Source organism: Falco punctatus, assembly GCF_963210335.1.
Source record: "Falco punctatus genome assembly, chromosome: 2".
Lineage (NCBI taxonomy): Eukaryota > Metazoa > Chordata > Aves > Falconiformes > Falconidae > Falco > Falco punctatus.
The window spans coordinates 69,981,722-70,005,541 of NC_137581.1; the positions used below are offsets into that span (position 1 = coordinate 69,981,722).

The following is a 23,820-nucleotide window of genomic DNA, read 5'->3' on the forward strand; positions in this document are numbered from 1 at the left end:
ATGTAGCTTTTTTTTGAAATGACATCCCGTTTCTCAAGATTTCAATGTAGCCTTTAGTCAGCCTTGTTTCTTACAGTTCTCTGTGCTTTGCATGGTAATTAGCTGCTCATGTTATCAGCGGCACAATGCTCCCAGCTATTTCTTCAGCAGCCACTGCCGTTATCCTCGGCGGCAGCTTCTTGCATCCCTCTGCCAGACTGTATGCCAGCCACACGCGTGTGCAGATGTTTGGCATTCTTCAGGCTGCACCGAGTGAGGGAAGAAGGTAATGGGCACAGTGTCAGGGAGGGAAAAGGCTGGAGCCCACTTCCTCTGACAGCTCCCTGAGACTTGCCAGTATTTCGCTGATGGTTTGGTGGAGGTTCAGTGGGGCGAGTTTGTTATGATAGATCACAAAATGCAAAGGGAGGCAAATAAGCTGGGTTCATCAGCACCAGAATAAATACAGGGTAGCAGCTCCTTGGCTTAGCGGGGAACAGCAGCCTCAAAACCTCTTTTATGCTTTAATTTTTATTTTTTCTTAAAGTAATTTAAACATTTATTGCACAAGTGTACTGTGGCGTGCAGGCTATCAAGAGGGTGGAGGGACTGCTTTGCGCAGATTGCCAGCACTGCTGACATCAGCCCTACACGGGTGCTGCATCACACAGCCAGCACCAGCGCGAAGCGTTTGGCTCAGGCAAGTCCACTGATGCAAATAACGCATCAGGTGCTGTGTGCTGTTTGTTGCCTGCAGGTAACGCGATCTCTTCTTTTAATTCAGAGTTCAAGAAATATTTATTTTTTTTATAATTAAAATGTGGCCATGAAGTTAAATTCAGGTTGCCGGATTCCCAGGCAGTGCAGGTTCCTCTATAACGTAAGTGGACAGGTAGTGGAAAAGAGCTTTTAAAATGAAAATAGGGAGTTCTTTTCCATACCAATATCTACAGACACTTTTCAGACATACCTTAAGTCCCACAATAACACTCTGCATTGTGTTATATGATATTGTGACCAAAAAAAATAATATGGCCCCAGGTCATATGAAATTTAAGTTGCTTGCTATGTGCAAAGCATGGTCTCTTAAGTTTCCCACCCTTATTCTAGAGAGTTTGATATCAACAGTAATGTAAGATCCTTACAATTACTCAAAGCAAATCTAAAGACGTTTATATTTGGCACTCAAAAGATGAAGAACAAAGAGGAAAATAGAGAAATAGACACTTTTTTCCAAATATTGTTTTCAATTTTGCATATCTTGTCTTTGGTTTTGTATTTTCAGCGCTTGCTTTTTTTTTTTTTTTTTTTTCTTCCCCTTTTGAAAGGCAGTATAATGATTTTGAGAGAGATGTGAAAAGGTTTTTTTACTCCCTGCCCAAAGATATGGTGTGCTAGGGAGAATAGCTGAAGTTTTTGTTCTGTGGTAATGGAAAGTGTGATTTCTTGCTGGTGACTGTTTACAGATTTATTTCATTACACTTCTAGATGGGATATTTAATTTTGTAACAGAAGCTTGTTTCTAAATCTAGCCTTAAATAGCCTATTGCCAAATTTACCTTCAGTAGTTTTGCCTTCACACAAAAATACAGAGCATCATTTTACCATTTGTTCAATGTATTGCATACAGATGGTAGGTCATCTTATCCTTCCTTCTGTAAGATGGCAATGGACTGGAATGGCGAATTTCAGGTCAGGCAGTAAATTGGTTGCTCTGTAAACAAGGCGTTCATGATGAAGGCTTTACACTCTGCACTGCTGTTAATGGGATAACAAGTCATAGGCTGGGGTTTGGGGAAGGAAAGGGAGAAAATGGAGGGAAACCCACAGAGAAGAGAGAAATAAAAATTACCTAATATGAATTTTAAAATTCTTCGGTATTCAGAGATGGTTGTGGTATTTCTGTCTTAGTTTCATTGGCAATGTGAACTCTTGCACCACTGCTCCAGCAGCAGGAAGGTTGCACAAGGTGCTGTGTGGCTCCCTGGGGACAGGGCTGAGATCAGAACAGGGCTATCTGCTTGGGACTGTGGCTTCTCTTCAGCATCTGTATATCAGATATGAGTAATTCTCCAAAGGATGAATTTATAGCATGCTTATCCCTTTGAAATCAGTGGTGTAGCTCCTGGTGAACTGTAAAGTTGATGGACTCTGTTGCACCAAAAAGAGTTAATGCAATTCATTTGTTTAACAATCAAGGGCCATATTCAGCAAAGATTTAGCAGGAGTGCTGACAATAAAGCACTTTATGACTTTCTATGAATTGGCATGAAATACCAGCCACAAAAAATTATGAAACATAAATTGTTCCCTTGCATATGCATGGCTGTCATACTTCTGACCTTGGTTACAGCTGGTAGGCTACGAGCAGCTGCAGGTCCAGGCCTCCCCAGTCACTTGGCTCAGGCTGGAGAACAGTGGTGACAGTGTCCAGGACTTGCACAAACTGGCCAGTGGGATCATTTGGGTCTGGTAAGGCACAGAAGCATCCATTTCTGAAAGTGCCTTGTGATTTTTTTGGGTGCCCAAATACAGATGGAGAAGCCAGGTTTTCAGGTGAGAAGACTTTAGCGCTTTGGAAAATCAAATTGCTTTGATATTTCTCCACGTGGGCACCTGAAAACTCAGAACCTCCAGGTGTTGTTTGAAAACAAGAGGCAAAGACTAAGCTCATTTCCCTGCTAGCTCTTTGGGGACAGTAATTAACAATATTTCTCCATCCCTCCTTCCCACATGGGAAGACATCAAGCCCCTGCTTCCTGAGTTAGTTCTGTTCTGCAAAAGGAAGAAAAGCTTTCTTCGAGGCATTGTCAGGGAATTTAGCGTGGTGAAGTAAATCCCCAGAACACTTGCTTGATGCAACAGCCACCTATAGCTTGTGGAGAGCTGCAGGAGACTGGCAACCCCTCAGCATCACCGTGCTTTCCAACAGTGGTGTGCCTGCCCTCACTTCCCAGTTGTGCTGGGCAGTGCAAGAGAACTGTGGGCAGGGGGTTGGGGTTGGGGGGGGGGGGGGGTAACTCGCGCCACCTTGTCTTTGCTGGAACAAGTTTGGATAACAACCAACCAAGCCAAGCGTGGAGGTGAAGCACCAGCTGCATGGTTCCTATAAGGAGGTAGCTGCTCTGCCACATCTCTGATTTGAGCTCTCCAGAATGGCTCTGGAGTACACCACAGCATTCAGGAGAGCTGAATTCCAGCACGCCCTCAGTCCCACAACGTATGGGTGGGTTTAGGGTCAGCGTTTTAGGAAACTGTAGCCTTCTGAGGACTGCTGTGCTGCCTAGCCCCTGCTCAGTGTTGCTGCCTGTGTTGCAGTCTCTGCAGCTCTCCCCTCAGCATCACGGGTACCTCTACCCTATACACCACCAGGCTTCACATAGGCAGTGTCACTGCGGAGTCTTTCCTGGCCGAAGGATGTGGAGAGGTGCTACTTAATATAAATAAATGCACAAATTGGATCTATATACATGCAGTAACAGTTTTGTTTATGCTTGCTCACATGCAGTATAGCCAAAACAGCAGGAACCGCACCCAAAAGTGGTGTAAACAAAATCCTATGAATTTATACAAATATATTGCAGTCATATGTAAACACTGCAACATATTATGTCTTCCTGTGGTGCTGATGGGGAATAATCTGAGAATTTTCAGCAGTGCAGATTTTCAGATGCTGGAAAAACTTGGCCTCATTTTGAAACTACAATAGAGGTTGGAATATATTTCATGTGACAACCATGTCCTCAAACCTACTATTTGTTATTTCTTTTTAAAATGCAAACAAACTCTTTTCTCATTTTGTTTACAGGACAGTGGAACAGGAGATAACAGCTGCATTGAAGAAATATTGCGGGTAGGAATCCTTAAAAAAACATTTTCCCAGTGCCATTTTGTTTACTCTAAAATTACAAGAGAATAACAAGAACATTGCAATTGCTGCTGTTAAAAATATTAGTCTTTTAGATTGTCATCATTTTAAGGAAAAAGTAGGCAAAATTATTTCCTCATGAAAAATAATTGAAAAATCTGTGAAAACAACCTTTCAGAGCCTCTGGATTTCACTGCTACTTTGTACCAGTACGGCTGACCTTCATGCATGCAGAAGCAGATAATGGGATAAATTATAAACTGAAATGTACAATGATGTTTCAGGTTTACAAACCATGCAAAGTGCATGTTTCCATTAATCATGACTGTCAAAAATCTTCATTTTGAAGGGAGGTCTAGGAAGGTCATTTTCCACCTGGATTTAATTAGAATACATTATGTAATGTCATTATGTCCATTATGTCCATTATATAATGACAATGCACAAAATGCATAGTTATTTCCATATTTCATTATTATTTTTTTTTATCTTAGTAATTTCTAGTTTATTTTCATGGAGCGAGTTAACACACATCCAGACAGATCTTGGCTTGAATCAGCTTTGATATTGATTATTTTTTGAGGCAGACAAATGTATAAAGAATGAAACATTTCCATATATTTTAGCTTGTGGGTTTTTTGGTTCTTTTTCTAAACTGATAATTCAATAATTCTCAGTGCTTATAAATCTGATATAATAGTGATTGAAACACCAACAAGGTAGATGGAATGGTAAAACCTCCCTATTACTGTGCGCACTTCCACCTCTTGGATATCCACTACCCAAATATTTCAGATTGTTTATAAACTACGGGGCTATAAATATTTGGCTTAGAGATTAGTAGTCCATTAAGCCTGTTGTTTCTAGCAGTATTTCTCCATTGTCCCTGAATATGTTAAATACAGCTTTTAATTCTTAAACTGGACAAAGAGTTTATCGAAGGGTGATGATGATGTATTGCTTATGACTTCACTGGCAGAGCTTTTACTTAGCTAACATTTACAAAGTAGGCTCTTGTAGGACTGAACTGCATATTCAACAAGCCTTAGCCTCGGTCCCTGCTGGTTTTTTACAAATAAGTAGCTGATATCATGAATTCATGATGCGATGTGAGGCTCTTTCACCTGTTTTTTATGCAAGGCTTTTAAAAAGAACAGTCAAAGAAGCTGTTCTTCCTCCTTAGGTTGTGCCATTTGGCTAGCGCAATTAGGCAAAAAATGTTGAAGAGACATGGGTCCTTCCACACAGAGGAACATGGATATGTAAGAGACACCAGCTGAGAAGAAAAATGCACTGTATGACTAGGGATGGTAAGGTGCATCTCCAAACCAGTGAACACAGCTGCTGCTCTCTCTTTCCCCCTGGCCTTGAGAGCATTCCTCAAAAAATATTTTTGCTAACCTTCATGATGAAGCGTTCAGGGCATCCTTGTATGGATAGGACCCTTTTGTTTGTGAGGGTTCTTTCACTTTGCTTAAAAACTAGATAAACAACCCACAGCTCAAAGGCCGGCCCCACCTCACATCAGTGTCTCACTTTCTGCTGAGGTTTAGCATGGCTGAAATAGAAAGCGTACTGTTTGATCCCCTAGCTCTCATTCTTACATGAATACTCAGCCACCATGCACAACCCCTCCAATGTGCCCGTCCTCCAGGTCTGCAACCCGGGTGTGACTTTCTATCCTGAATTTCCCTTGTGTCTCTGTGTCCAAGACTACACATAAATCTTGCAGACTGTTACTGTATACCATTTCTAGCTGAAGCTCTTTATTCACAAAAGCGTAAGTCTCAGGTCCAAATTCTCATTGCACACCTTGACTGCTGCAGCATCCTTCCTTGGTTTTGACAAATGCAATGTTGCCCACCTCCATTCATGCTGCTGCGCAGATCATTTTCGTAGCTTGACATCTTGCCCAAAGATAATTTGTCTTCACATCTCACCACTGTCACCTCCATCTCTATTGCATCAAGTACAGCTGTTTCTCTCTGATTCTAAGGTCTCAAGTCTACCAGTCTGTGCTAACGTAATGGCTCCCACTTTAGCTTACCTGGTGACGCCAGCCTCTGTCAGAACACTGAGAAGTTTCACATCAATTAATTTCTCCCATGCTTCCCATCAGATCTGAGAAGATCCTTGAACACTTTTCCACTTAGCTCCATTACCCACCTTCAGAGAGCCTCCTTTTTCACAAGGACTGTGGAAAACCAGTGGTGAGGTCAGGGCTATTCCCTTGTTTCTCATGCTTGAAAGTTGTTATCCCACTTGTCTCTTGTAGTGTCTGGGCAGGTCAGATATATCCATCTGCTCTCTTTTGTCCTAGAAAGTGAACTTCTGTGTCAGGGTACTGCTGTGTAGTACAAAAACATTGTTTGTGTACTCTCACAATACAAATCCAGATCAGCAGTGGTTGTTGTTACTGATAATTAGTAAAAACAGCAACAGTAATAATGTGCCATTGCTACTCACTTTATAAATAACTGCCATCCAGACTTTTCCAGCCCTCTCCGTGCCCTCTTTTTGTCCTGAACAGATCCATTCAGTTTCAACGGAGATTTTCCAGTTTTCTGAAACAGACTGTTTATAAGGAATGCCATTTCCATGTTTTTGTTGGACATATCATTCACACAGTAAAGCCAAAGTTTAGCTTCCTTTTGGACAGATTATATGCAGGTCTCGTACGTGTGCCCAAAGGCAGACAATGAAAAGCCACAGGAGCTGCAATCCTTGTGTTCCCCTCAGAAGAGACAGCTGGTGGGCTGAAATGTGTTTATTATAGGAAGGCCCACTCTATGGAGCATCAGCAAAAGGAAGATGCTTAAATTTATTTTTTTTTAAGAACATTGCACCCTATTTTAGCTGCCTTTTGCACAACATGAAGCAAAAACCATCCTCTTTTTCTAGCTAGTGTGTTCCCTGCACATGTCAGGCTGTGGTTTTTCCAAGGGGTAGGTACTTGCACGGGATGTCCATGTTTCCCCAGTCAAGACCAAGGGCAGTAGGAAGTGTGCCCCAAGTCTGCTCCATCTGCTTCCCTGCATTTCCTTCCCCCAGCAGGTGAGAGGAGGCAAGTGCTGATTTGTGCAGGGATCTTGTCACCCTCTGGTCTCAGGACATGGCCATAGCTGACATCTGGACCTCAGCTGCAAAATCAGTTTAGGCATAGCTTTAAAATCACCAAATTTTATTTTGTATTAACTGTGACAAGAATTTATAGTCTCTGTCCTGCCTGGTGCAACGCAGGGTGCCACGGCTTAAGTCTAGCATTTTTTGAAGTTGTTTTACCAAAGGTATCAGAGCTCTGTAGACTTTGTAAATGGATGGATCCTTCTGCACGAAACTGCAGCTTCCAGAGAAAGCCCCCAGGAATTGAGCCGCAGAATCACTTCCAGTCCTGAAGGAGGCTGATTAACAAGACAGTAACCCTGTCGAGATGGGAACTGTTGTAAGGACTCCTGCTGAGTTTATAATCACTGCAGGAATCCTGAACCTCATCTAACCCCATGCACTAATTTATAGCAACTTCTTCAAAGTGTAGCGACTTCTCTGTCCAGCTGCAGGCACGCACGTCAAGGATAGAGAAACTTCTAAGAGAGCCTTCGATGTAAATAACTGCAGTAAGACCAAGTTACAGATGTAATATCAAATCAAGAGAGAAAAGCCTTATTACTTGATGGTAGCTGTAAAAAGCAATTCCTTGTAAGCTTTTGCACTGTTGGTAAGGGACATGATAGAAAACATTTAAGCAGAAAATAAGAGTTAAGACTACACAAATATCCTTTATTCCACTGTGCCCAGCGCAGTTGCTACCTGAGTTCCTGAGACACTGCCAAAGCCAACCTATTCACTTCCTTGCTAAGATACAAACTTCCTAAGAAAGATTAGTAATTTTGGCTGATTTCTATTTGATTTTATTAGTGTGTGTAACTGTGTATTTTGTTATGAGTGGTGGGATTTGGAGTAAACATTTATTTTGCTGTAGTACCTGCAAAAAATGGGAGCAGCAAGCCCCCTGCCTCTCCACTAAGTTAACTGTTGCAAGCAATATCAGATGCACTCTGAGTATATTTGCTATGGATTTAAGGAGAAAGGGAGTGTGTCAAGTGCAGGCAGTTCTTGTTTTGTAAGATAAGTGGTTGGAGATTGATTTGGCTATTCTTACAGTCTTAGCTGCAGTTTCCTAGAGTTGCGGTAGCTTTGTTGAAAGGAAAACCACAGGCAAGCTGAGCTTTTAATTATTGAAGATGTTCCTGGTTTTTTTTGTGTTGACATGAGAGGTGTCGTTGAACCAGGCAAAGACGGATGTAGTTTGAGTGTTTGGCCTGCAAACAGTGTTTGGTTGCAGGATGCAGGGACAGCCAGAAGCTGATGGACCGACAAGAATGCAGAGAAAGGGCTGGAGGAAAACCACGCACAGCCAGTTAACACAGAAACCACCTCCTTTGGGATGGCATGGAGCAGTGGGGAGGCAGGATGGGTTGTGGGGTGGAGGACAGATAAGTTGCTTTCAGGAAAGATAGAAAAAAGTAGTTGGGGAGGCAGCGAAAGGACTGAGGCTCTAGCTGCAAACATCCCCCCAAGTGAAGGACAACTCTGCTTGGTGCCACAAGCCTCCTGCCCAGGGTTGAGCACCTGAAGGTGCCCTTGCAAGTAGGTTGTGATTCCCCATGGCCACAGGGCATCCACTTATGAAAACAAGACATTTTAAGTGTGATGCCTTTGATGAGTAGTTTACTTGAATCTCTTTACTCTGTGTGTAAAGCACAGTACTTCTTACTTGAGCAACATAAAAAACTGAATGAAAACAGAATCTAATTCTGTATTTTTCCCCTTCCCCACTTGGGATCCCTTGGCTCATTAACAAGCTTGCTAATTCTTTAGCAGAAAGCATTAAGGATCAGCCCATCAAATATTCAGGTTTTTTTTCAAACCTGAACAGCCATATGTGCTGTGAGATCAGCTGCACTCCATCAGCTGATTGAATTAAAACAAGAGAAGAGGTAAATTAGAAACTGTCTGCACAAGACAAATCCTGTGAAAACATGAAATCCTAGCAAACACACTGTCACTGTGAATAAGCATCACAGTCACTGGAGGATGTGTCAATACTTAGAGGGGAGAAAAATCAGTTTCTTAGAGGTAGGTTGTTAGTTCAACAACTGTGAACTGCTGCCTTGTAAATGTTAATGACTGTAAGATCCCACTGGCTGCAGTTAAGCTCCTGGTGGAGTTGGACATGTGAAGAATTACAGAACACAAATATGGTAATCAGCAGTATATTTCTAAACGCTGCTCTTGCTTTCCAAAGCAGAGGGAAAAGCCTACAGGTGGAATGAGACCCACTTCACTGCATGGCACTAGTGCAATAGCTGCCTCTGCACTAGCAGAGGGTTTTATTTCAGTCTCACTGCTGGAAAGAAATTGCTGGGCAATTTTTGGGAGGGAGGTGAGAAGGCTGCCCTCAGCACGCACCTTAGTGGAGAAATTTGGGTTGGCTTTTCTGACTAAGCCCTGTGGGAAACTCCTGGAAGTTTTGGGAGGAAGACAGCAACTTCAGGTGACAGGGGCAGTGGGGGAGAAGGAAGGTGTAGAGACTTAGAAGCAGCCCCAGTTTGCTGATGCTACCTTTCTTGCTCATTCTCATTGAATACAGAAATGTTCCAAAGCATCAGAATCATATTAAAAATGTATCAGATGCATAAAATATCATTTGTTTTCATTGCAGTCTTTCAGGAGAACTTTCACAGCACAGCTTTGCTTTTAGGTTCCTAAATTTCAGGGCAATTCAGGCATTATTTTGGTTGATGTATGCTGTTCACTGCATTTTTTCAGTATGACTCTTTTTGTCTTTCTTACTCAAATAAATGAAAAATCATACCTAACGGTGTTTGGAAAATGTGTTATTTCACCCAAAGCACTAAATCCCAGAAATGTTAAGACATTAAGCCATCTAATCCAACCTCCAGTACTCACTTATTAACATCGCCTTTCTTGCCACACCATGACATCCAGCTCATTTGTACAGTACCTTTTCTACAGCAGTTGCTGTCTGCAGTAATTCACTTGGGTCAGCTTTCCTCCAGCCAGCCTGGGTACCGCTGGTGGCGTGGATGGCAGTACCATGGAGCTTCAGCAAGCTCTGCCTGGAGCTTCTCCAGCTTCTCAGTGAGAATTAGCAGTCCATACGGTACTTTGTGCCGCTAGAGCAAAATTAGCAGCAGTACCAGAGCTAGCTAAAGATATTTTGGCTTCATCCACGTAAACTGCAATGACTACGGGGGAGGCATACCTGTATACGCTACCATCCCCTTGACTCCTCACACCTTGGCAGCTTTCAGGATACACCATCTGTATGTGGTGCCTTGGACTTCCTCTGTGTCCACTGCAGCCAGAGTCTCTTTATTACCTCTTTCTCCATCCAAAAGGCTGGGGGGAGATTCCTCACTTTTCACAGCTTTTGTCCCTTTTTGGGCTTTCTCAGGTCATCAGAGTCTCTCCCCAGGTGATATGTTATTTCTTGTCAGCTTATCTGAACAGAAACTGCTCCTCGTTTGGGCATCATGCATGGCACATCCTTTTTATTGCCCACATTGTGGTTTTCAACTGTCAATAAACTTTCACAGCCAATGAATTAAACCCAGACATATAAACATCACTTCGCTGGCCCTTAACATACAGAGTCAGAGGTAGAGAACCGTGTAAAATGGCACTAAAATACTATACTAACAGTGATAATGTCAACCAACCACTAATTAGTTGTACATGAACAGCCACCCCTGAACTGTCACACTTGGATTTTTGCTGCTGTCACTGTTGTTGGAAATAGTGTCTCAAAGGAGTTTGGGTTTTGAAGTATGCTTTATATTCAAACCTTGAAATTAATAAATCTTGGTGCTAACAAAAAATATCACCTTAAAAAGGCAAAAACTATTAACAGTTTAGTGGAAATAGGAGATCAAGCTATAAACTGTTACGGTGGAAATAAGACTTACCACAAATGCCAGTCAAAGGTAATCTGCCTTTCAGTCTTCCAGGTCCTGGTGCAGGACATGGAGGCACTTTCTGTGGCATCAGCCACCCATGGGCTGGGGCACCAACATTTTCAAATATGGCAAAATCTGTTCTGTTTTGAATCAAGCAGGGTGGTACAGAGGCAAAAGACCCATATTATTTTTAGAACACAAGTAGCCAATGTGCAAAGGCTTTGTGTTAGGAATAGGCAGGTCAGTATAAAAGAGCTGGTGAAACACCATCATGCTAATGTGGTGGAATTAATGTTTAAAATTGCTGTTTTGTAGTGAGTGTATGCACCCTGTTATTTAACAAAGCAAGAGAGAATCCAGAATGAATTATCCGGCCTCTCTGCTATACAAAAATAATACAGTAAAATCCTTACTAATTTTTTCCTCTGTTTAGAGTGTTTCACAAAGCTGGAAAAGAGGCACAATCACCATCTTGTTCCAATACAGAGAAATGACTCCTTGTTATTAATGGCAAAGGGCCAGATAGATCCTTGTTTTGTGTATCTCTGCCACAACTCCTCTGAGGCCAACAGAATTATGCATATTAATAAACAGAAAGGATCTGTGCTATCAGTCCTAATGAAAGAAGAATGAAATGTGTGTAATAGCAGGTATCTGTGCTGCTGGGAGCCTGGGGTTTGATGCCTTCAGCTGTCACCTTTAAAGGACAACCTACTTTCTACCCCTCTTGGTAAGATTCACTCAAAACAAAGTGAAACCACAAAGAAGGTGTGACTTGAGATGACAGCATCCTCCAGTAAACCCTATGGTGACAGTGGTTTCTTCCATGATTAAATGGGCATTAAGGAAGCCGACTCATCAGACAATGCAAGTGGATGCTGTTATATGACTTAGTTTTCCACCCAAGTTAACATTCCCATTTTTTTCACCATGTTTTCAGGGATGGCTGTAAAGCAGGGGAGGGAGAGCCAGAGGGCTTGTGGTAGCATGCATGCATTCTGGGCTGTAGACTGCAACTGTGGTTGCAGAGCCAAGCAATCATTACGTCACAGTCCCGGACACCTAAGGACACAGCCCTGGTTTGCCCTGTGAGCCCACAGGGTGACAGACCTGCTGCCATCGCCACCTTAAGATGTGTCTCTGAAAAGCTGCATTAGATTGAGTTGTGGGTTTCAGTGGCTGACGTTACATGTGTACCTCAGCCGTGCCCATTTTCCTGTCTCCTACACTGATATTTGCAGTAGATGTGCTCTTGTATCTAGGAAATTCCTCTGTGGTGCCCGATTTTCCACAACTAGAGCTGATCAGCGGGAACTCTCCCAGCACTGCCACATTTTGGTCTCACCCAGGAAGCATGAGCTCTCTGTTTATGTCTGTCAGAGGCAGCTTTCCTCATCTGGGAGCTGAGACAAATATTCTTTTGTTAATCTTATTTAATCATATTTAGGAGCAACACATGAGTTAGCAGTTAGCTTCACTTGGCAGAAAGACTCAAAGGAAATTGAGGGAGAAAAGAGAAGTCTGCTAAAAGGAAATTAAATCCCTTTCAAGAATATTCCATTGCAACGTCTGTACTAATAAGTAAAATGGCCTAATAACTGCTCTCTTACCCTGAGGCCACTCAGCGTAGCATGGCTCATGTCCAAAGAGCTAAACTGCCTTACAGGCACAAAGCGGAGTGGCTTCACCCACACTGCCTGTCGCACAGGATTGTCTCTGCAAGAGCTGGCCCCTGCCCAAGCTGTGCTGGTGGGGCCACATTCGCCCAGCTGTGGGCCAGCGCTCGGGTGTGTGGTCCCGTCGGTCTCTTAGCAGAGATGCGGTCTAATTTTTCCACACAATGCGCTTGACTTCCTCCTGCCTCGTGCAGAAGCTTCAAAGATCATGGAGAACACAGTGCTAGCCACGCTGCAAAAATCATGATTGAAAATCTCTAGCGTTTTTTATTGCATATATTTTGGCATCTTTTTGCCATTGTAGTTCGTTGCCCTCAGGACACATTGGGCTGGTTTGTTGAAAATGTGAAAGGTAAAAACTGTTTTTTAAAGGAAAGACGAGAACATACACAGTCATTTGTCTGCAGGACACAAAGTGCTGTTTTAAGTCCCTCTTTTAAGAGGGACTGGCTGAATACTGATCGAGTTTTCACCAACCAAAATGCCGTAGTACCTGCACTTTATGATTAGCACTAAATGCCATTTACTGCATATGGTGCATTGTGTCATTCTTAGTTATTTTGGATTTAGTAGCCTAGGAAGTAAAATGCTATCAGGTGTGTTTCAAAAGTGAAGTACGTGGAAAAGACCCAATTATTTCATGTACAAATTATTGATGTTGCCTTAAATGATGGGATTCTGACTCCGTCATCCAAACAGTTTCACTGCATAGGTTGTAATGAAGATGGTGATAAACTGTCACGTTTCTGATGGTTTCTGAAAACTTAATTTTTGCCAACAGAATTAATTTAATTTAGAATACATATTCTTGGCAATATTATTGACTACACTTAAGGTCACACAGACATAAAAGGGCTTACATACAAACTTCAGTTAAAAAATGTGCAATTTTATGCAGAAATTGCAAGCCTGTCACTTTACCCTTGGAGAGAAAAAGTTATTCAGAGTAATGACAATAGCTTAGTGGGAGAGAAAGTGGGCTTCACGCAGTAAAAAAGTTTCTCTCCAGCTGGGTGGCTTTTCCACAGGCTTTCTTTCATTAATATTATCAAGTTATTTGTTATTTACTCATGAATGCTGAATAAATACTGAGCAAATTCAAGACATTATTAATTTTCCTAGCATTGCATGTACGCATATGTAATGGTTCATTATAGCCCAGAGTTTTCAACATATTCCAGTGTAAATGAGAAGAGCCCAATTAAAAAAAATTGTAGACCCTGATCCAACCTTTGTTGACTTCAGGTCCTGATGTTGAATTGAGCACCAAAAGAGAAAATTATGCCTATTAAATTGAGTAAACATTTTCTTCATTTATCTGGGTGGCTTTTTTCTGTCAGTGAAAACTATTTTTTTGCTAAAAATGCCAACCCTTAGAAACTTAATGAGTATTAATGAAAAGCTGGAATAATTTAGCATGGACAAAAAGAGGGTAATTTTCCTTAGACATTTCGTTAGTACAAACTGAACCCTTAAAGGCCTATTCTCCTTGTGGTTTGTCAGAATAATTCTCATTATAGTCAATAGGAACCAGGTATATATGCATCAATAGCAGAACAGACTGCTAAATATAGTTGCTGCTGCAGCAACTTGTTCGCTCTGTTGTTCATCAGATGGGGAAGCTGGAAGCTGCAGCAGCCTCACAGCGTGAGAAGGACCATGCCTGAAGACATTTTTGTCCTGGTAACAGGGTCATGAGCTTGGTTTCATGCTTCCAGGCACTTCAGGCTTTTCCCAAGCGGATGGACAGTCTTCAGCCTGCTGTGTTTGGGCCCACCACACCGGGCTGACGGGCACACAAGCTTCCCTTAGCCTAAGCAGGGTACCCAGACTTGCCGTATGCATCACATTTTCCAGGCTGTGACCACTGCAGGTTCTGCAGTTGTTCCAAAAAAACAGATGGTCGGGGCTTTTCCCCATTAGCTGGGGAAGCAGCGTATATCTCTAGACAAAGCAATAAAAGATCTGCACACTTTGCCTCGTCTAAATTTCCTCATTTTTTTGTGCTGTCACTCCACAGCTCCCTTGCATCTGGAGATGACATTTCCACCCTGTCTTCCAGGCTCAGCCTGTCTTTCCCTCTCCCTGCCTGGGCAGCAGCATCTTTCATCCTCCCTGGTGTCTCCCTGCTCAGAGAGCTGCCCCCAGGCTCTCTTCTCCTAAACAAGCTGCCTTTGTCTCTGGGCCCTTGGAGTCTCACAGGAGTCACTTAGGCTCTGTGATTTTTTTTAAGACCCAGGATTAGTATCTGATATCTTTTTTCTTTTGTCTGGGATTTTCTGCTATCCAAATCCAGAATCCTATGGAGAGGCAGGGGAAAAAAATATGGCCTTTAACCTTTTGTTTTGCTTTGGTAGGATCTATACAGGTGCTGGTAGTCTTTCGCTACCAGCCCTTTTGTGGACAGACATTGACTTCTTTTCCTTGTCTTCTTAGCACATGGAGTATAAAGCATTACAGAGTAAAAACCAACCATAAGGAATTCATAAATTATACATAGGCAGATTCCCAAAATCATCAGACATTCCCTTCTGTAAAGTATGTCCCCTATCAGTTAGTTTCTGTGGTATATGTACCTTTCCTTATCTTGTCATCTAAGCTTTCATGGATTATTTTTTTTTTAAATATAATTTCAGTGAGTTTTCATTTAAAACAAACCAACAGGACTCTGCTTTTTCACCCCTCGCTCTGTCCCTTTTTGTCAGTAGAAACCACACAGTTTGGGTGGACAGGTGGAGGGAATTCTCGGCTGAGACAGACACATACCTGGGATCTTTGGTTTCGGTGTCCCATCTCTTGACCCTGTGATGCCAGTGAAAGAGCTGGCCTGCCCAGGGATGCCCGTGTTTTGGGTGCTTTCATGTAGTCCCTGGCAGCATTTCTGGCTGCAGCAGCTTTGCAGATGTGCAAGGCTGTGAATCCAGCTTGAGAATGTCCCTTCTCACACGCTTCACTTGGCAAAAGATAATTCAAAAGTCGTGTGGCAATGAAAAAGCCATGCCAGCTAAATAGTGTATGCGAGTACTAGAAAGCTCAACACATGCAGAAATGGGCTGATCCATGATGCATTTTGTGCTATCTGTTCAAATGCCTGTGTTTTGGCCAACAGCCCCTGGGTTGGTAATCATTGCAGAGTACATCCTAGGAACCATGCGGGATCTGGGGCCAGCAAGAAGTACCTAATTATGACGGAAGCATAATTATATGGTCCTTTGCAATGTGTCCTCAATTTTTCCACAAAAGATACCACTCACTGAATTTTTAAGGCCATGTCTCCCCCCATGCATGAGTTTTCCTGCAGCAATGGTAAATCAAGTCTTACAAGTAAAAACGTAGGTGTCTTTAAAATACAAAGCAAGGATTTTAATGCATTGTTGCCTTGGCAGTTGCATTTTTACGAAGCTCATATCCCAAAATGAAAGCACTTTAAGAATTCTACAACTTAAAGTATATGAAAATGGAGCATCCTGTGAAACAAAGATAAGGGGAATTAAATGCTGAAGCCAGCAGAGGTAAAAGGGAAAATGTAGCTGATCATACACCTACCCGCCCTCGCCATCCCTCTCCAGCTCACATCCGCTCGTCTCTCTGCTGCTCTGTTGCTGTTTCTGAATCCAGATGGCTGCGGGGTCAGTCCAGCCAAGCACTGCACTATTTTTCTGGTGTGCAACAAGTCGGGCTCCTGCTGTGAATCAACTTCACGCTGCCACCTGCTCTCATTCACTGACTCCTGTGAGAGCCTAGAAGGAGCAGGCACCCAGCTCCGAGTTCAGTGTCAGAAGCAGCCCCTTTGAGCACCCCTTGCAAAACAGACACGGCATCAACAGCTAAACTCTTTGCATTAGTTCTGATCAGGAGGGATGCATGAACCTCCTGGCAGATCTAGGATGTGAAATATAAGGATCTGCCCAACGAAATACTTTGTTTACGAGAACACACTCTGTCTGACTCCATCTAAACCGGGGGTAGCCAAGAGGCGCTTCTGATCTTACATGTCTGGCTGTGTCCTAACTGTACAGCAGGGTAACAGACTTGCATACATCAGTCCGTGCAACTTTGTTGCACCCTAGTTTCAGCCCCAAATCCCCTGGATGCATGGTTGAAGAGAGTCCAAATACAGCTCAGCTGGTTCTTGGATCTGGGTAGTGGGAGGACAAGGAGCATGGAGGGTGAAGCAGAGCACATCAGGTGAATTTAGACTAAGCGAGAAAGAAATCGTTATGTTCCAGAACTATGCAATGTTTAAATCATGTATCTCAAAACAGAATTAAGGTGTGAGAAAACCTATAAAATGCACAGCTGCATTTCTCCACAAAATTACAGGGTTTCTTCTGTTTGGAATAATGACTGAAAATTCCTTGGTATCACAGAGACTATTTAAGGTCACATCTAGAAAAGCATATTTAAAGAAAGTTCAGACCTTTTGTGTCTGACACTTACATTCTGATTATCTGTCTGGAGGCAAAGCTCCTAATTTTGATATGTAATGAATAAAATGCACAAGTGGAAGGAATCAAGATAATGAATTTGCAGGATAATTTTACTAATTATCTTGTTGCTGATCATAGAATCAAGGTGCTGCAAGTCAATCCTACCACAGCTATTAATATGCAATGCCTAAAGCTGTTCTTGTAACATTTATTACTCGTCTCACTGGTTCTACACAAGTTGATAGTTTTCTATTAAATTTGTAAAAGCAAAGCCTCTAACATGTTCCTTGTTCCAAGCATGACATGTTAAATTATACAGGTTTACCAAAGTCTAAAGTAAATGAGAGCATTTAAAATAAGATGTTTTGTACTGCGTGAGTGTCACGTGATGAGCTGAGATGGAATTTATCTCACCTTGTTGTAGTTATTTGAAGGTAGCTATCTAATCTATTAATTTAATCTCCCTACGTAGTCATAGGAAAGAGGATGGGAAAAAGTGTCCCCTGAAGATGCCTCTCTCCTCACTGACTACAGAGGGATCCCCATCACTTCACTGAAATGGACAATGAATTATTTTATGACTAAACCTAAGAGGGATTAAAGTTTGTTGTGGGGGAATAGTAAACAGGAAACTTTTCAACAAGAAAAAAGGCAGAAACAAGTAATGGTACTGTGAGGTTATGACTGGCCCATCAACAGTTTGGTTGGCAATACTCAGAAGATAGTTGGAGAACAGAAGCATAGAGTCTGTATTAGTCATCTGACTTTGGGAACAGATCAAGAACATGAAAAAGTGTCTATTATAGCGAGCCATCAATATCCAGACTGTAGCAACAAGATAGACAAGCTCAGGAGCCATAACGGGATGCTCAGTGTGGCTTTAGGGAAAGGAAAAAATGTGGACAGAAGTTAGTGAAGATGAAAAATTATGAGATTAAAAGTACATGCAAGAAAAATAAAAGCAAACACAATATTGGAAAAGTGATCAGTGGGAGGAAGCAGGTGGATCCTGACTCCTGCCTTCTCTTCTGCATCCCAGAGGACCAGAAGGAGTCCAGTCTCCTTGCTCCCCAGAGCAGCACAGACTTCTCTCCCTGTGTCATCAACCACAAATCTCCTAAACTGTGTCTGCAGCCTTTCCTGCTGTGCCCTCCTGTATGCCAACGTTTAGATGTTGCTTATTTTTCTCCCACGTAGAAAAGTCTGGGGTCTGGTTCATCATGATGCAAAGGGCAAACAAAAGAAAATCTGGAGGCACTACAAATGCGGAATTCCATAGGGTGGCCCTAAAGGGGGTGCTCTGGGAAATTGGCACAGCAGATCCGGACCTTGTAACCTCATTTCTGTGTCATCCTGGCTGGGCTCTGTAGACACCTTGTCTCTGTATTGCTCAGTGTCTGTTTAAGCAGACTTGGATCTCCAGCCTGTAGTCCTTGGCACTGCCCATGTGATGGAGAGCATTGTAATGGGTATATAATTTTTGCTTAGAAAAGAATAAAAGTCCTCCCAAAAAATCTATTCAGACTGCTCCTGCAGCAAGCTAAGATACCATAAAGTTTTTGATAACTAAATCCATTTGGTGCTTTATCTCTGCCCTCAAATCATTTCCTTCTAATATTAGACAAAACTACAGCACAATAAAAAACAATAATGGTTGGGCACTTGGCTTAATAAAAGAGTCTTTTGAACTGCTATTATAGCATAGAAAAGAGGTCAGCCATTTCAGCATAGATCTTAAAGTTAGCTGGAAATATTTGTAATATTAACAGGAGAATCAAAGCTGCTTCTCTGCCAACCATGCCTGCAAATAAGGACGGTGCAAGTAAAGACTTTAGAAGCCCCAGAGGACTCTGCTTTAATAAGCGAGTCATCTAAAAGCACTGTTGCAGACAACCAGAGGGTACGAAAAAACCCAGACCAGAAATGACCTGACTGCTGAGAAACATTGGAAGGCAACAGGTTCTCTCCACACAACTGGATAAACACAGTTTTGAAAAATAAGGATCTATCACGCTGCCTTTTTAGTTTCTGTTTCATGGTTTGGTTGGGCTTTTCTGTCCCATAAAAGTTCACCAGAAACATTAAAAGCAGAAACCCAGTGCTATTTGCAGGTTTTGTTTTTGTTGTCGGATGAAATTGAGAGCATACTGTGCTATAAATAAAAGCTTGTAAGTAAATTTCCAGCACATTAAAATCTGCCTAACAGGAGATTAAGATGGTCTGAAGTCACTGACTCAGATCATAAACAGTGCCGCCGTTAGCTGAAATGATTAATCACTGTGGTACAAAAGAAAAGAGGAAATTTGTTAAAAAATAAGCAGGGGACAGGATGCTAACTCCAGGGGCACACTGATTGGCTCTTTAATAATGTATAACGAAGCGCGTGCCAGATCAAAAACAAATCACATGCAGCTGGCAGAAAATGAAATGGCATTAGGCAAAGTATTTGTCTAGCTATGAGGCTATTTAGGAAACTGCTGTCTATTAATGTAATGTCTATTAAAGCTTTTCAAATTAATTTTTGCTCATAGAAAGAGCATAAATAAGACATGGTATATGCATTTTATATATATATATACATGCACATATGGGGATATCCATATGTATACAGTATATATTATAAATACCACAGATATCTAGTTGCAACTTTGCAAAATTACCAGGTGTTATTAGCAGCTATTCAGGCTAATTAAATCATCTTCCCATTCCTATTTTAATGTTACTGTGTGTGAGTGTGCACCGAGTAATTCTTACTTGGTCATGTTAGGATACTGTTTTTGCTGTGACAGAATTTGACAAAACCCTATGGCAGAGAGCAGAGCAGAGAGTTGCGCCGTCACATCCCTGTCCCTCATGAGTTACATTGTCAGCTTTTAAAATCTAGAAGGGACACACCTGTCTGCTGAGCTCCTTCAGCTTTGAACGGGGCAGCTCAGCAGCAGCTGTGGGAAGCCAGGGAGAGATGCTTACACAGGGAGGTGCTTTCCCATGAACATTCGTTTTCAAGCAGGTCAAAACATGGTGTTTTGAGACGCCAGTCCGCCCATTGGTGGCAGAGGCTAGGCTTGTGCAGAAGTCTGAAGGCACATGCTTCTGCATCTGGCTGCAGTGTGGACCTGGTTTTAATCCACTGAAAGCCCAAAGCACAACGCCTGGCCTGAAACCCCAGCGCTTTCCCCCTCCAGCCCCGTGGTCCAACTCTTAGGCTGCAAACGTGATGCTTCATCGTGCCTCCTGGGCTGCTGGCTTGGGATTTTCTGCCTTGCCAGAGGTCCAGCTTCAAGAGGAGGGAATGGGCAGTGTTCCCTCCTGAAACCTAATGTGGCCTGAAGGTCTCCTCAGGAGCAGGAGTCACCTGAGGCTGACAAGAGCCTGCGAAAGTCCTGGTTTCTGAGGTCAACCCGAGCAGTGGAGCACCAACCAGCCTCTCTGCCATCCGCACTCTCTGCTGCTGAATATTTGAAAGGCAGCGTTACTCTGTGCCGTTACACAATAAGCGCCGCCACTTCACTGTCACGCCACCCCATTCTTGTCGCTGCACAGCAGAACCCATCAGCTGATGCGAGCAGCGCGTGGGGATAAACAGAGCTCATGCAGACTGGCAGCCCCGCGCCTTTCTGCAATTACCAACAACAGTTCATTTCTGTCACCGCTTACTAAAAACATGGCATAGCTACCGAAATAAGTGAGCACTTAAGGGAAACCCAGACCTTTTATATCTGCCACTTATTTCCTGATTATCTTCCTGGAGGTCAGGCCCTTCATTTTGACACTTAATGAATAAAATGCCCACGTTGCAGGAAATGGGATAATGAATTGTGAAAAGACATAATCAGCAATGACTAAATAATTAAGGGAATTGAAATGTAGAGTCATGTGGGAATGTATTAATAATAACATGATTTTTCCATATGCTAAAAAATTCTGTCTGTTTTTAGAAAATCAGTCATCACACATGCTCTATGGCAAAAAAAATAAAAATTAATGTAGACTAATAGGAACTGTAATTAGATGTTCTGCTTTTAAACAGCTGAATAAAAGATGAAATCATATAGAAAGTATATTTAGATACAAGCCAGAAAGTAAACTGATTATTATTCATAGTGCTGTTAATAGGAGCTGTAATTTATGCATCTAGTGGGAATCATGTTAGGCAATTAGGAAAGGGAGTCACACTTGACTTCCCTTTATGCTTTTACATATTTATATATTTTTCTATATCTTGCCAATGTCTCCATCTTTCCAGTTACCTTTAATACACATAACTGCCTAGAATAATACCTTTTACAGTGAAATGCTCTGTTGGAGTTCAAAAGTTGGCCTTCACTTAGATTAAAGAAAACCGCACAGGCTTCTCTTTGATCGTATTTATCTCCTGACACTGGACTTTTGCAGGTTCCCGGTACTACACGAAGAATGGGACTTTTTAATTTCTCTCAGCACTTCACCTTCAAAGGCTTACAGCAGAAATTATCACGGCAGTTGGACTGGATTGTGCTCGCTTCTGCTCCCCTCTGTGTATGTTACCCTCTCCCTGCTTACCCAGGACACAGGTTCAATTGCTTAGTCTCTGTAGTCTGCTCCTAACAAAACCTGGGATCCTGTAATTCACCACACTCCCAGCACTGAAATCCCAGTGATCTGGTTTTTGGTTCTGGTTGGTGTTGCTGTGTTTTATATATTGAGTACTTTCAACAATTCAGTGCAAGAATGCTTTATGCTTCTTTTGTGCAACAACATGGTTATCATTTTCATCCAAAAGTGTTCTAGTATCTAAACATGTATTGATGCAGACTCTCAGCCATCCCATAAAATGTGGGTCAGCCAGAGAGGATCACATCACCAGATACGTTTGAACAGATGGGTGGGCTGAGGTACAGAGAGCTGTTGTGGTTTGCTCAAGGTAAAAAAGCAAGCCAGTGACAGAGCAAAGATTAAAATTCAAGGCATGAGATCAGTGAAGGATTAAGTGCCGTGTTCATCTGCTTCATTTCCAGACATATATAACATGTACCTCAGATAATCTGCAGGTATTACAGTTTGGAAATATTCAGCACATAGCTCTCAAAAAGGAGAGCCAGGGAGAGGAACAGGGAAGGGACCTTCAGGACCCTCAGGGAGAGGTGGACCAGTGGGTGGGAAGGGGTCTTCTCACACAGGAGCTGTGCTGCTGCTGGGTTGCAGAACTGTTTCACAGCTAACCCACAATCATCAGCACTCAGGAACAGCACAAGGTGATAACCTGAGCCAAGAGCCCCCTCCCAGCAGATGAACAAATTCTCTTTTATCCTCTCTGTGCAGTACTGACTTGGGCAAAACTACCCTGTAAGCCAGACCCCAGTTACTCCCAGCCACGTCTGAGATGACTTCCCAATGAGGCTTGTAACACATTAGCAGTCCCAAATTTGCGTTACTCTGGACGGGGTTTACTTGCCATGTTCTTCTGCTAAGGCCGTTCTTCTCACCACTTTGCCAGGTGCCATGCCCCAGACAGAAAGTTCTGGAGCCTCCTTAGGGTGTGGGGCACTCTTCCCCATTCGCTCTGTCCCCCTGCAATCCCTCCTAGAAACAAGGACCTGGTGCCTTGGCACGGCCCTCCGGCTGCAGGGCTTGTGCTTTGGCTGCAGACCATCTTTCATAATCGGGCTGGTGAGCGCTGCCTCTGCTCCCGCCTGGGGAGGGGGCTGCCCACGCCAGCTGCTCCCACCACCGCCCCGGCTGCAGATGGCCCCACCAGCAGCAGCTCACCCTCCAATAGCCCTGTCCTTCCCCCTGTCCTGCCGAACCATCTTTACAGTACTGCTTTGTGTAGAAGTGATTCAGTAACGACACGCTTTTTGGCACCCCCTGCCACCCTCCTCTCCTTTCCCATTCCAGAGCTGGGAAGCAGGAGGTACTCCATGAGAAATATTCTGTCGAGCTACAAGCCACAAAAAAAAAGTGATTAAAAGCAGTAAATGCATTCCCATGTACTCTAATAAGGGGTGTGTGTGTGTGTGTTTGTTTGTTTTTTAATCAGACAGAGAGTGATTTTAATTTGTCCCACCTAAGCACCTCCTGTGCATCACCCTCCCCGGCCATCCTGGGCGTTGCACGAGTCTGGCTCATTGCATTTGTTCTCTGTCAAAGTGCAGTATCTTGGGATGGTTTCTGCAGGCTTAAAATAGAAACGCTCCTGCTTGCTGCTGCTGATGTATCATTGGGTAATCATTAAATAAATTCAGTGTTTTACTGCATTAACAAAAACACATGATTGTTTAACAGAGTATATTACAGAAGATGGAGGCTTTAATGGTCTCTATGGATTTTTAGTTTGTAAGAGTACATTATGAAGCTGTCTTGGTAGGGTGCTGTTTTCATATGTGAAAGAACTTACTGGCGTTATACATCATTTTTATATCTTGTTGCTAGGCAACATATCATAGTGCAGTTATTGCAAAGGTGTCTGCTTCCTCGTTAAAAATCTTCATGTTGCTCCTTAATTCTGCAAAATTAGCTCTCTTATTGATCTTATCCTGCTTCCTCAGATATCTATTGATTGAGGTTTCATTTGTTAGGTTTTGGAGAAGTATAACAGTTTTTTTATTAACTGAATTTGGGGTTGAAACCTAAAGCATGTACATTAGTGCTAATCTTTAGTTTCCCCCTTCATTGCAATTTGTTTTCATGCAGGGATCCATGTGTTTCCATTCGCTTGGGATTCAAAATCAGAGAAGTAAGGTATGGTCTATGACAGCTAGGCTTAAAAAACCAGAAACAACAAAAAGCAGGGGCTACCTAGGGTGTTCTGGTAAAGAACGAAAAATTCTCTTTAAAACTCATTTCTTCCTCTCTTCAAAACAATCTGCAGTTCCTGCTCCAGCACAGTGCTGTTGCAAACTCCTGCT

General features: G+C 42.6%; 1 protein-coding gene across 1 annotated transcript in view; it reads left to right on the forward strand.

Moving 5' to 3' along the window:
• AFF3 (ALF transcription elongation factor 3) overlaps positions 1 to 23,820 on the forward strand; it is a 336,652-nt gene that overhangs the window by 146,589 nt on the left and 166,243 nt on the right. Inside the window, exon 4 of the mRNA XM_080377268.1 lies at positions 3,788 to 3,832. Within this exon, the coding sequence (XP_080233394.1) occupies positions 3,788 to 3,832 (45 nt within the window). The remainder of the gene's footprint in view (positions 1 to 3,787; positions 3,833 to 23,820) is intronic.